General features: G+C 35.8%; 1 protein-coding gene across 2 annotated transcripts in view; it reads right to left on the reverse strand.

Moving 5' to 3' along the window:
- Positions 1-13,765, reverse strand: part of dpp6a (dipeptidyl-peptidase 6a) — a 345,025-nt gene extending 331,260 nt beyond the window's left edge. The window contains exons 1-2 of one of the 2 annotated variants that reach the window (XM_026200773.1): positions 13,464-13,765; positions 13,082-13,147 (exon numbers count right to left, since the gene is read on the reverse strand). In XM_026200773.1, the coding sequence (XP_026056558.1) occupies positions 13,082-13,138 (57 nt within the window). In that variant the 5' untranslated portion in view covers positions 13,139-13,147; positions 13,464-13,765. Of the gene's footprint in view, positions 1-13,081; positions 13,148-13,446 lie in introns of both variants that reach the window. The other variant, XM_026200772.1, reaches the window with a different exon arrangement.
- Positions 13,766-14,645: the final 880 nt, after the last annotated feature.

The raw sequence follows: 14,645 nt of genomic DNA on the forward strand, positions 1-14,645 counted from the left end.
TTCCAAGTCATCAGGACGCTGATTGAGACTATTAATTCTGCAATTATGATTCTGATGAATATGATATGATACCTGGAAAAATAGTTCAAGCAAAGAGTTTGCATGTATATGAACTGTAAAAACCTGAAAATGTTGGATTCAGTATTTCATGCAGCACTAAGATTTGTAACTAATTCCAATTGTCGTACTCATCATTGCAGCTTGTATGAGAGTGTTGGTTGGCCATCTCTGCACAATCACAGGCTGGAGCACTGGTATATTTTTATTTTTAAGGCCATACTTTGTAAACTGCCACCTTAATTATGTTCTCCTTTGACTCTTAAAATCACTACCATGAAATCTTAGATCATATGGGCAAATCATGTATGATATCCCACGAACGCGAACGTTCTTCTGTGAAAGTGCCTTTAAAGTTTTTGCACCTTTTTCCCGGAATAAATTTCAGAATCAGCTAAAATTTTATTAAATTTTATTATTTACAGACAATGACACAATTTAAAATGAGGATAAAGGACTATTTGAGTACTAAATGCACATGTACTGTTACTGAGTGCTTTTTTTTTCTTTCTTTTTTTGTTAATTGTTTGTACATGTATTTTTCTTTATTTTTCTTTTTTAAATATGGAACTATTATTCTACTGTCTTGGCCAGGACACCCTTGAAAAAGAGATTCTGAATCTCAATGGGATTATTTCCTGGTAAAACAAAGGTAAAAAATATATATATATATATATATATATATATATATATATATATATATATATATATATATATATATATATATATATATATATATATATATATATATATATATATATATTAATTCTTTTTAGAAAATCTTAATCTGTAATACTCTCATATAGTAAATTAACATGTTTGATTAATATATATATATATATATATATATATATATATATATATATATATATATATATATATATAGATAGATAGATAGATAGATAGATAGATAGATAGATAGATAGATAGATAGATAAATAATAATCAAACATGTTAATTTACTATATGAGAGTATTACAGATTAAGATTTTCTAAAAAGAATTAATATAATAAAACTAAATAAATATTGCATATGCATGAAAAATAAATGTTTTTTTTTTATTTTTTATATTAAGCAGTAACTATAAACTGGCTGCATTTATTTGATCAAAATACAGTGAAAACAATAACATTTTGAAATATTATTACAATTGAAACTTTTTGCTGTGATGGCAATGCTGAATTTACAGTCAAATAAACTTATAAAATAAATAATTCTAATAAGCTTACTTGGTGCTCAAGAAACATTTCTTATTATTGAATGGCAGACATTCAGAACTTGCCATGTATTCTGACTGTTCATATTAGAAATTTTCCATTGCATTATACTAAATATTTTAGAAGCATCGCAATGGCTTGTCTCAGCAGAAAGAGTCTGAATGTCCAATCCCTCATTAGTTGTTATGGTTGTGGTTGATAAAGGAAACAAAAAAAAAACCTCTGACTCCCAGCTTTTATCGCTTGTCGCTCTATCAGGTCGTATCTGGTTAGGACACAGTGTTATTTGCATGCAGAAAGTTGCTTCACTAATTAAGTGCCTGAGCTTGTGAATTATAAATGGTCTTCTCTGTCTCTTGCTGTGTCTCTACTCAAGGTCTAATTCCCTTAGTTATCCGTGGCTGTGCCTCAGTGCTTTCCAGCCTCTGGTGAACTCATTCTTATAGGCCATGATTACTTTGCTGGCCTTGGAGGAGAGAAGACATGGGTTGCTATCACTTCCCCACTCATTCTTTTGACTGCAAATGGATTAATTGAAATAATTCAAGTTGTCCAGCGGTGCAATCTCCCATCCAATGATTTAACTCGCTGATTAAATACCATTATACAACACATCACTGGATAAACTAACCAAAACTATTTCCCAAAAACCATAGCAACATTGTCATACCTCCTTCATTTAAACCTCGTTGGTTCTACAATATAGGATTATCATTACTGACATCACACGCAAGTGGCGGAGTAAAACTTTTATACTAATTAACTGAATTGGGATCACAGTTAATGTCAGAGCATTAGTGAATTTGCACAAACAAAACAAAGCTATTTAATTTTTTTAAATGCTACGCAGAATGCAATTACCATCAGGTCAGTAGGCTTCTCCACAGCATCATTTCTCCAAGATACTGCTGTAAAGATTATGTTTATTAGTAAATGAGGAATTTTTAGAATCGTGGAGTAAATATAATTTTTATTTTTTTAAAGTACACATCTCAAATTATTCCAATGTTCAACTAAATTGTCAAAATAAAATTTTAAAAAGAACTGATTTAGTATTTTATATTATTGCCACTTTAAAAGGACTAATAATGAATCATAATGATTCACTATTATTTAGAACAGGATCTTTTTTTATGGGTTTAAATAAAAGTGTTTTTTTTTTTTGCTATAAGAGACAATAAAACAACTCTGTAAGTAAATACATTACCACTGTAAGTAAATACATAAGTTTATTTTTGTAACATTTTTGTTGTAATTTAAGCCACAACATAAATGTCATTCCATAAAATAAGTTTAATGAACTATGAGCATGTCCAGCATGTTTTATAATACTCAAGCACATTATAACGTCTGTCAGAAACATAGGCTGACTGAATATTAGAGCTAAAAACATCAACATAACACTCATGGCCATGGGCATCAGTCACTTCACTGAATACTTTAAATAAATTAATAAATAAAAAAGAACAACATATAATTTTCTGCATTTTAGCTTACTTATTGGGCCCTAGAGTATGTATTTGAGAGTATCTAAGTCCACATCATAACCACATTCTAACCACAGGTCAAGAGCTGTAATTTCAGCCTTGCAAGATTTTTGGGAAGCAATCAATAGTTGGCTAACAGTTCTTCCAGGAGCTGCACCCCGGAACGGGATGTCAATGGCTAAAACTAGTCATATGGGTGTGACACGCTGTCAGGAAAAGAGGCCAGCAGACGACAACTAATTCAAAATAGACTTTACCGAGACTAGATGCAGCACATATCACAACTAATAACCAACAAAGGATAAAACAGAAACAGGACTATAAGTACACACATGGTAAATGAGAGAACTAAGGAGGAACAGCTGGACAAAGATTAACTAATCAGAAACTAAAGAGAGCTCATAACAGACAAGACAGGAACTTAACTAAACATAATCATGACATTAGCTCCTCCCTCAGAAGGCGTGGCATCACGCCACAACAGTAGATGACAGAAAAGGAGAAATGAGGGTGGAGGCTTAGGTGGAGGGCGTGGTGCTGGTGAATTTTGAGGAGGCCAACACCATGGTGGAGCCGACAGTGGGAGGAACCAGGGAGGAGCTTTGGCTGAAGGACTGGGCGACACCCAGAGGATGATCCAAGGAGGCGGAACCAGGGTACATGGAGGAACCAGAGGAGCTGAGAGATCGATGGACCAGGGCAACATCAAAGACCTGGAAGCCCAAGGAGGAGTGGCTGGCTCACATGCCTGAGGCAGATACGGGAACTCGGCTGACCAGGGCAACGATGGAGCAAGCAAGGACGACAGGGAAATCAGAGGAATGGAGGAGCCTGGTGAAGCCGAAGGGGTGGAGGATCGAGGCGAAACCGGAGACTTGGAAATCCGTGGCGGAAACTGAGTGAAGGCCGAACAAGGTTTGTCCGGATGTATGAGGGAGCTCGGAGGAGTCCTTGGGCAGACTGGCCTCGGTGGAGCCAAAGGAATGCAGAGCCGGCCCAGAACCAGCGGGCTGACAGGCTGAGGTAGACTCAGCATGAACCCGAACTGGTGGAGGGGAAGCATGAGGCGAGGTTGATGAGCCGCAAGAAGCTAGCGGAATCGAGACGGAACCAGCGAAGAAGACAGAGGTTTGAGGGTGGGTACTAGGGAGGGAATAGGATCTGCAGGCAACAGATCAATAAGGTTCATGTCCACCTCTGGCTTTAAGGTGGACTGATCAGCATGCTTCGTCTCCTTGGTTTCCGTGATCCCTGGCTCTGGTTCATGAACGAGCCCTGTTGGTCTCTCGGGCTCACTGACTGTGAGGGAGAGGCCGCCGTGCTGGAGCATCAAGCCCAGATACTCCAGCCTTCTTTGGCTTTCAGGTCTGAGGAGGTGGCGTAATACTGGGGAGTCCATGCCTTCCATTTGATTTGATGTGGTTGGTTATTCTGTAACACGCTGTCGGGGAAAGAGAACAGCAGACGAAGACAACTAATTCAAAATAAGACGTTACCGAGACTAGATGCAGCACATATCACAACTAATAACCGACAAAGGATAAAACAGAAACAGGACTATAAGTACACACATGGTAAATTAGAGGACTAAGGAGGAACAGACAAGACAGGAACTTAACTAAACATAATCGTGACAATGGGTAAGTACTCACAAATTAACACAATATGTTTTAGAGGGTTTTTGTGGAAAGGATTAGAAGAAAGCTGGATTTTTAGACATTTAGCTTTTACTAACACATATTCTGTTTATATTTTATTAAGGCAGCTTTACTGCTCATTGCATTAGGTTGATGATGTGGTTTCCCCTCTCTAGCCACTGAATAAAAGACTTAGTTAATGATTATGAAAACACTTCAAAAGCAATAATTAGGCACATTGCAAACAATAAATTAAGTACCCCACCCCACTACGTACTGCTCTCTCAAATCAATGCTTATTTCAATAAGTTGTGCTATGGAACCTCCAGTGATAAGTATAGATTGGAGCAGAGTGAGTAATGAATTAACGCTCGATAGCTGGCACGTTTCAATGAGCTCACTGCTGCACTGCTGGCTAATCTTGGCACTGTAATTATGGGATACACTTCAGTGCAAAACACAGCGTGACTACCATCACCTCTGAGCCTGGGTCAAGCCCCTACTTTCAACTGAGGTTAGTAGATTAGTTGTGTGAAATCAAAAAAGATTAAACATAAATAAGATTCGGATAAAACAGATTTTCCTACTTAATACATTTCCAATTATTATGCATTTGAATAAAAATAATGCATATGTATCAGTGAGTAGTATTTTTTTTTTTTCATATCCCCAAGAGAGAGAAACAACATTAAACTTTTCATTATTTAATTTTAATTATGTATAGAGGACAGGATACAATGTTCTCTCTTTGCTAAGCATCACTAACTATTGCTCATTTGGTTGTTGATATGAACAAATATCCTGCAACATTTCTGCTACAGGCATGAATGATTCCTCAAATCATATAACTTATTGTGCACATGTTCTTTTCAAAGAAACTATGTATATAAGATACAAAAAAAATTTATTCTCAACAATATAATATGTGCAGAAAACCCATATTCTTATACTGAAGAAACCTTAGTCATATCTAGAGACCAGAATATCATAGAAATTTAAAGTTTGGTTTTCCACCTAGCAACCACTCAAAACACCCTAGCAACTGCATATCAAAACACCAACAACCACTCAGAATACATTAGCAACTGCGTAGCAGTGCACCACTTACATTTTCTTTAGAAAATGAAAAAGTCTAGGTATTTTTTGTTGGAGTAAAAACCAGGTAAAAGCCTTCCATCTCCAATATCATAATAACATATTTCTTGAAAACTGAACAAATGCAGATCAACATTTCTCACAAAGAGCATGTAAAACCTTGGTGAATAAAGAGAACACAATCTGTTCAGTGAGGCATGTCTTCAATAGGGGGTTTCTTGTGGAATCCAGAAGAAAATAGGTGCGTTATTTAGATCAGGAGCTGACCAGCACTTCAGCACCAGGACTCTGCAGCACCATGGACAGCGTCATACAAAAACCTACATGGCTGTCATAGAATTAAAGAAAGTATTACACGTTTACAAAAGCAAATGCAATAGGCATCAAATCTGTCCATGCAAAAATCTTTGTCACAATGCCAAGGCACTAAAATGCAGCTGGTAGTCGTACATGTATATGTGACCCTGGACCACAAATCCAGTCTTAAGTGTCAATTTTTCAAAATTGAGATGTATACGTCATCTGAAAGCTGAATGAATAAGCTTTCCATTGATATATATATTTGTTAGGATAGGACAATATATTGTATATCGAGATACAACTATTTGAATATCTAGAAACCTGAGGGTGAGAAAAACGCCTTTAAAAGTTATCAAAATAATTTCTAAGCAATGCATATTTCTAATAAAAAAAATTACATTTTTATATATTTACAGTAGGAAATTTGCTAAATTTCTTCATGGAACATGATCTTTACTTAATATCCTAACGATTTTTGGCATAAAAGAAAAATCTATAATTTTGACCAATACAATGTATTTTTGGCTATTGCTACAACTATACCCCAGCGACTTAAGACTGGTTTTGTGGTCCAGGGTCACATATATGTATAACCACCAAGTCACTGTATCAATTTATTTCTATGGGATTTTTGTTTGTTTGCTTGCATAAAATCGTAAATATCTGCATTAGAGAAGTATTAGATCACATCTTAACAAGCCACATGAGATAAGGCGAGATAAACAACAAACTTTTGTTGGCCACGTCTACATGTTTATCCTGTAAGCAGCGAAACATTCTGAAGTTTCCAATGACTGAATGCAACCAGAAACTATGACATAGCCTCATGGTGAATATACAACTCTTGTAAACTTGCCTCCAGGTAAAACTAAGAATGAATCTGACTGTTTGTCTTTCCAGGGAGAATAAAGCAGAAACCACTCAGGTTTACAACCGCAATCATTTAGCAGATGCTGGGAAAGTCATGGGAGACTCGGATTTCCTTCGAGCAGGTGTTCTTTAGTGCTTGTTTTAAAAGTTTTGGAAAAGTTTGGAGAGCACTTGGGGCCACTTCATTCTCATCACAGCGGGTGATGTTTGTTCTTGGTCTTATTTTCAGAGAAAACTGTCTAGACATAACTAGTGAGCACAGCGCCATAGAAAATAAACTCATTCCTCTATTCACTCCTGTTATGCTGAGATGCTTTTACTTTCTGCAGATGGCACAAACATGTTCTTCTTCAGCCCTACTAAAATTCAAGCTTAGGTTTAGCAATATATCTCAATATGTGCATGTGCAATGTTTACTTCAGCGAACCGTGGTAAATCTGCCAGCACATAATCAAAAAAGCATCTACAGCTCTTTATCTGTGTTTTTACGTACATCATGCTCAATAGATGGCATACACTCACAACCATTTTCTTATTAAACTGCCATATCTGATCAGCATATGTTGAAAACAACATGTCCAAAATGTACAGTACCAAAAATACCCTTATATGAATGTATTACTATAGGGACCTCTAGTGGTTAACTGCTGCTACAGCTTGTCAGCAGGGAAAATGAACCAAATGTTAAAAGTGATTGTTCACCAAAGCACAGAAAGTGCATTTAAAAGGTGCTGTTAAAACAAGCAAACACACATTTCTTCAAGAAAAAAATAAATAAATAAAAAATAAAACAAATTCCAACTACACTGAGGAATTCTGTGATATCCTGACATGCCCATGGATAATTCTTCCTTCTGAAGAAAAATATGCAAGAGGATTTATACTTTGCACGATTCACCAAAAGCAAAAAGTACCACACCTTTCAACCATTTTTTAAAGATTTTATTATTATTATTATTATTATTATTGTATTTACAAATAGCATTTTTTTTGCAGATGAAATATTTTAGAACATAAATGTAAACTAAACCCCCCCCCCCCCCCATCCAATTTCAATGACTTTTTCATGCTTGAAAAATCCCTATATTCCTTGATATTTCCAGGTTTTTATGAATCTCTGCAGTACTGAAAGTATTGACTGGGGGAAATAACACAGAGCATGAAAAATGAACTCAATAAATTGATCTAGACCTTAATGCAAACACCCTATAAAACCATGTTTCTTTCACACATACTGTAGAAAATCACCAATAATTCCTTATTTTTGCTATTTGCTATACAGGCAAACCTAATGTGTGAGCCAGTGGTCCTGTCTCAAACAGCACCCAAATACCTCCATATCCATGACATCAATCAGTGTCCCATAATGAGTGACAAAATGAAAAATTTCACTACCATTTCCAAAAATTACAATTACAGAGGCAGATTATTGATTAATGACTTGTTTTCACACAGCTCTTGAACAATATCATGGTATGGCCGTAAAACCATTTGGCCTAAATACATCCAGTATATTTTGACATCTGCATCACATAACCAGCTCCATATGCATGTTTTTCTGACATAGTAAACTTGCTCTGCATCTCACCTGATACAGCATTGCACGAGTCCAATCTTCGAGTTCAGTGAAACGTAAGTCATAATAAAAGAGCTCTAAGACTTATAAAAGCAAGCTAAAACAACATGAGCGCTTCTATGAATGCATTTTATCTCAAGGTTGCTTTTGTTAACATTATTGGTTAGGTTTGCAATAGAGCATTAACCTTTTAGTGCCGCTCAACAGACATTTGATTCTGAACTGCTGTGATAAATACAAGCAACCAAAATAATACAGCATAATGTTGGCACATCCACATTAATATGTTTTGGAGGATGCTGAGTGCACTTTCAGAACCATTCATCTCACTTTAAAAATGTTTTAGTGGATTGTTAAATATTATTCACACTGAAGAAAAATGTAGGCCTATAAAATCGAAATTAACAGGATTTTTTTCACGAAAATACTATTTAATTCTGTTGAATCAGCCTAAATACATTACAATATACAACCAAACTATTACTTTATATTAAAACTGTACCAGAAATATAAAACGTAAAAAAAATTTAATATACTTCATATAGGCTCCTATACCCAGATAAATATATCCTACTGTTTTCTGCAGACAATCAAGGGCCTTACTGGTGCATGTGTCAAATACTCTCAACATTAATCCTACTTCTCCTTTGTAAAGTTGCTCTCTGCTCCAGTATAGTGTCATGACATGTTTCCTACAGAATAATTCATCAAACTCTTCTAGAGCCTCAGTTGAGTGGACACAAAGCCCACACAAAGTGACACTCTACACTTCTGTCTACAAGATACACTGAATCATCAAAGGCTTCAGAGATAATACCGGTTTCCCTTCACACCTCTCCGTTTCTGCCACTGTCCCAGCTTGTCATAAAGATAATAATACCATGATGTGTGTCCTGCCTTAGGGACAAAACTGAAGGTGTTGTCCTTACATATACTTCATTGCACTGTGAGGAACAGTGGTCAAGGCTGCCATCAACAACTGAACGTAATGACCACAGCAGTGACAGACACAAACAGTACTGTAGACCTCAGGATTCAGGTAGAAGTAGTCTAGAATTTGATTTGAGGCTTACAAAGACTTTGAGATGTGAGCAACTGTAAAGCCTATAAAACAACTACATTGAGTCTTTCACTCATCAATGATCTTAATACCTACGACACATCTTCAAAACTCATCATACAGTCGGTTGAACAGCAGTGTCTGTCAGCAGTGGATCTTTTTAATTATTTTCACACAAATGCATTCAGCAAGAATATCTAGCAAAACACATGGTATCTGTTTCTCATTCAAACCCAGTCATTAGCTAAATGCAATGCATCATTAGCTTATTTTTCAAAACTATTTATGTTCAAAATAAATTAAACAGTGAACTTTATACAGCTGTATTTCTTCAAGGATATTGAATATTTTCGAAAATAAAATGGATACGCCTGTGGGGGGAAATGTTTAATTGAACTGAATGTGAACTTGTAGTGTACGTCAAATCATAAAAGCAGATTTTGCTAAATAAGTTGTACTTAAAGAAAATAGCCTTTCATGAGTTTTCTAGAAAAAGTGCACTTTGTAATAATCTCAAATTAAGTTTGACTTTAAATTGCATTCTTTTATTTTATTATAAAGTATTATTTTTAATTTTGTACAATAATTGCTTTAATAATATTTTATAATAATAAATAAATTACATTAAAGTGTATTTAAGCTCACAGAAATGCTTGTCAGTACATTTAAAATACACTTTAACCATAGTCCCATGATAATTGGATAATTGTGTAATTATGAGCACATGCATTTTGCCACTATGCAGAAAGGTTCACACACAAATACAAAACACCATCACGGTAACACATGACACTAATATAATGAATAATACAGTAAAAATTTGTATAACACTATAAAATAAACATTGCTTCAAAATATTTATTCCACTCATATAACCAAGTTGCCACATGGGAATGTCAGTTTAAGGTATATTTGTTTTATACTGTAAGTTACCAGATTACATATTTTTTTCAGTATTTTAAACTTCTTTCTAAACTTATTACATTTTTTTCACCATAATGAGTGATCAAACTTGCTGTTAATCAATTAACAGGTTTTTACTGTAAACTTTTTATAGTACTCTGTGAAGAAATCTGAAGATCGGATGATCCCAAGGTAGGTGAACTATATGCACAGAATATAAACAGGATTTTTTTTATTTTTTTTTTGCTAAAACCCCTATATCTGTCATGGCAGAAAGTATTTAAAATGACTTTATTTTAATTTTTAACATTTGACTTCAGAGCCAAGGCATCACGATTACCTGCAAACTGTTGCTCCCAACTATCATTATCATAACACTAGCTGAGAAGCTGTCTCAAACACACACTTATCAATTTGATCCAAATGAAACATGACAGATTTTCTCTCAGTATCAGACAGCGCACACTTCACTAACTCTCCTTCAATCAGTGACCTTTCAGAGAGTATGCCAAGCAAGAGTAGCATGGATCCAAATTAGTAAGCAACCCTGGTGATTCTGCAGCATTTACTAAATAAAATGACATCAGCTTATTGATACTACATCTGTTCTGAGAAGCATCTCTAGTACTAAATGTGTTGATCGAGGGAGCTTTTTAGCAGTTTGTGAAAAGCATTAATGGCACTAGAACAGGAAGGGTAGTCAGCACAGGAAAGATCAAGATCAATAAACACATACCTTATTCTGCAATGTAGTGCCCATAACAGAAATTTGGTTTTAACTAGAACTGCGATCGTCTAGGTGGTGCATCAATCGATAAGAAAGAATGAAAGATGAGACTTGTTCCACATTTATAGCCATGTCTAACAAAAGTGGGATCCAATAAAAGGTTGCTTCAATCACTCAGCATCCAGTTGCCTCATCAAACCAAATTTATAATCAAATATTTCTGGGAATACTAAGGAAACAGACTGAATTCCCAAAGCACTGTGGCACTATTGGGAACTCCAACAGAGAATTTAAAGAGCCTGAGGGCAAACAGAGTGCATACTGTACATACCATTAATACAACACCATATTTATCTATTTGCTATTCAACTTCAGGGGAAAAAACTCTGTGGGCAGAGTTACAACATTGAGTTATGTACTGTACTGCTTTATACAGCTGTTTACAGGACTTACCGCAATTACTCTGCATTCTGCACTGCACTACTCGACTTTCCATACATTTGTCGAATGGTATACTGAATTAAATTGCATGCTGTACTGTAATGTTTTATAAGTTCGCCTGCCCATACAGTCCTGATTGCTAATGGGAAATTAACTTGGCTTGCTGTCCTCAATGGAGGCTCAAACCCATGGTTCGGCTTGAGCTCTGAGTTCAAAGCCCCCAATGCGGTTTTACCTAAAGGGAGAATAACAAAAATAGAGGAGGATATGATAATAATGATGATTCAGAGGACTGAATGATTAGGCTCTTCCCGAACCTAGGTTTGGAACTTAATTTGTTTAAAATCATCAGAAATACCAAATAATTAAATTAATGTGTGGGCCCCATTTACACTTCGTGTGTTTTCTCAAATAGGAGATCTGTTTTATTAAAATTGTTCCAATTACACCTGGCCACATAAATGTCTTAGAAAAAAATTTATATATATATATATATATATATATATATATATATATATATATATATATATATATATCTAATCATCAATTCCTGTGCTATATGCAAATTCTGAGATCATGTGACTGAAAACAACTATATATTTTCATCAGCTGATTTCAAAATCAAAGGCTGCAGTAGCTGAGAGAGCTGCATCAGCACATGTCAAAGCATTGGTGAAAACTATTCACCACATTTAATGAAAATGACTGTGTTGAACATGTGAAGATTCCACAGATTGAAGAGTTACAATTGTGTTGTGCTGTGCATGATTGCTGAAGACAGATGTTCATCTCCAGCGGACCATACATGTAGAGTAATGTTTCATTAGTGCTGTGATATAACCCACACATTTCCTTTTTGCCACTTAAGGAAAAGCTTAATTTACATATGTGGCTTCAACAACCAGATGCATTTACACTTGTCCATCTGCGCCTGCATTACATCTCAACCCACTTCCTGAAGTGGTTTGTGTCATCGGATTGACTCGAATGAGTTCTGGAGAGCATTTAAACCTGGTCTTTTCATGATCTGATAGCTATCTGATCAAGTAAAAAAACATTACGAGACCAAGTTTACTGTCAATAGCTTCTATTATACCATTTGAGTTTTGTAAATTTTGACCTGCTAACCCACATAGCTAAAAGATGTTTTACAAATAGAGGAACTGAATCCCATATATTGAGTGAAAAATTGAGAGTAGTTTAACACTTTTTAAATGCATTTAATAATTAGGTTTTTATTATTATTGACCCTATTTTGCATCTTCTTTTTTTTTTTTTTTTTTTTGTCAAAGAATTAGTCAACCCACTGTCTCCAAATCATCACCCTCCACAGACAGGTCAGAATGTCAGTCAGAAAATCTATATGAATAAAATGACAAGACAGCATATCTGATTGGTTAATAGGTCCCGGGCTGCTCCCCCGACTGGTTCTCTCTCTTTATGACTTATGATTTCTCACTACACCTATTTCATTGCTGTCTGTCTGGCGCAGTATTAAAGACAAAATACTGTCAGCCTTGTAAGTTCGAATCCAACAAGACATCTTGTCAGTTTACCAACATACAGCTTCAACCATTTTCCACTGTGAAATGGCACTTGCGACACAACAGTCAGTCACCTCGACTCTAACAGCTCTTCGGTGTATCTTTCAGTTCAGTTTGTTTTGTTAATATTTTTCATTCGATTTCCGTACAGTTAAACCCGACTTACTTTGCCTCCTTTTGAGCATCTTCTGTAAGTGTTTGTGACTCCTGCGGTCTGATTCATTCTCGATCACTGGAAGAGTAGAGGAAAATAAATCATCAACAAACATCCCAGCTCACACCAACACTGCGTCTACACCGTGACGCGAGTCACGCGACGCGTCAAAACTAGAACGTTGCTGTTAGCGCGAATTTTTACACATTTTTTTTTTTAAAACATCAAGTTCAAATAGTTTTAAAACGTTTCTCGAGAAGCATGCGTTGTGACCCGTACGAAACTGTCCACTTTAAAGCAGTGTGTAGCGAAGCAGAAGCGTTCTACGCGTCGTGTACAGTGCAGACTATAGCGCATTAAAATAATATGAACTTTACCTGTGTATCAGCTTTACCTGTTCAGTCTTCTTTGAATGTACTTGGAAGTCTTGAGGAGTTCAATTCTAACACTCGTCCTTAATATTCCCACTGATAAACACAGTCTTGACAAAGTGCCCCAAGTTTGTTTCCACAAAGCGCAAAGGTGACTGAAATAGTTGAGTGGGTCGTGATGTCCTTTTTTTATTATTAGCCTAATTGTTTATTGTCCGACAGAAAAAAGAAAATTCCACGATAAGTTGTTATTAGATGTCAAAGTAAAATCAGAGCACTGTGGTCATAAATGCAGATGAGGAGAGATGGAGCAGAAGGTATTGCTGCACATGGCATGTATTACTCGCTCTCCTCGAGTTACTCGCTCTCCTCGAGCTCTTCAGAGAGGAAACGACCAATTACTACTGCATAAACCCCGCATACATACTTGCGAGTAATATGCACATGCAAAGAGTATAAAATCCCAAAGCAATGCAATTGATATGATTTTACAATAATTCAGTAAAGGTTCTGGTATAACATTACGCAATATCTGTTATAAACAGTTCAGAATCTCCCTATAGATATATACTGCTTTACAAGAAAATGCATTCACCTTTAAATTTGTTTAGAAGGATCTGTTTTCCCAGTGGGTGAGATATTTGAAAACAAAACATGATGTCATGGGGGGTGGGGGGGGGGGGGGTTAGAAGAAAAAAGAAAAAGAAAAAACAGTACCTGATGGGTTTCTTTGATTGAAATGTTTAGTTAATAGTTAAGTAATAATTGTGAGTGACAATTACTTATTTTGTTATGTTATTTAGTCAATCTAGTTGTCACAGTGTGCCTACTGTGAAGGAGCGAGGAGACGAAGGAGATTCCAGAATTATCACAGACTTTATTTACATTAGGAGAATCACACGTAGGCCACAGGGATCGATGTTCAATACAGGAACCAACACAGGGCTAAAGTAAGAAATGAACTAATGGGACACACCTGAGATCAATAGAACTAAAAGGGGAACACCTGGAACAATGATAATAATAAGGACAGGAACGGGAAGGACCAAGTAAGGGCATAATAATAAACGTGAAGAACGTGGAGGAGGAAAAGACAACACAAGACAGGAACAGAGTCTGAGGCTAATGACTTCTTACGTCTTGGAGCTCATAATGTGATTAGATGGTAGATGTCAAATTGACTGGAATGATATATAAGATGACCT

This window comes from Carassius auratus, chromosome 24 (genome assembly GCF_003368295.1).
Source record: "Carassius auratus strain Wakin chromosome 24, ASM336829v1, whole genome shotgun sequence".
Lineage (NCBI taxonomy): Eukaryota > Metazoa > Chordata > Actinopteri > Cypriniformes > Cyprinidae > Carassius > Carassius auratus.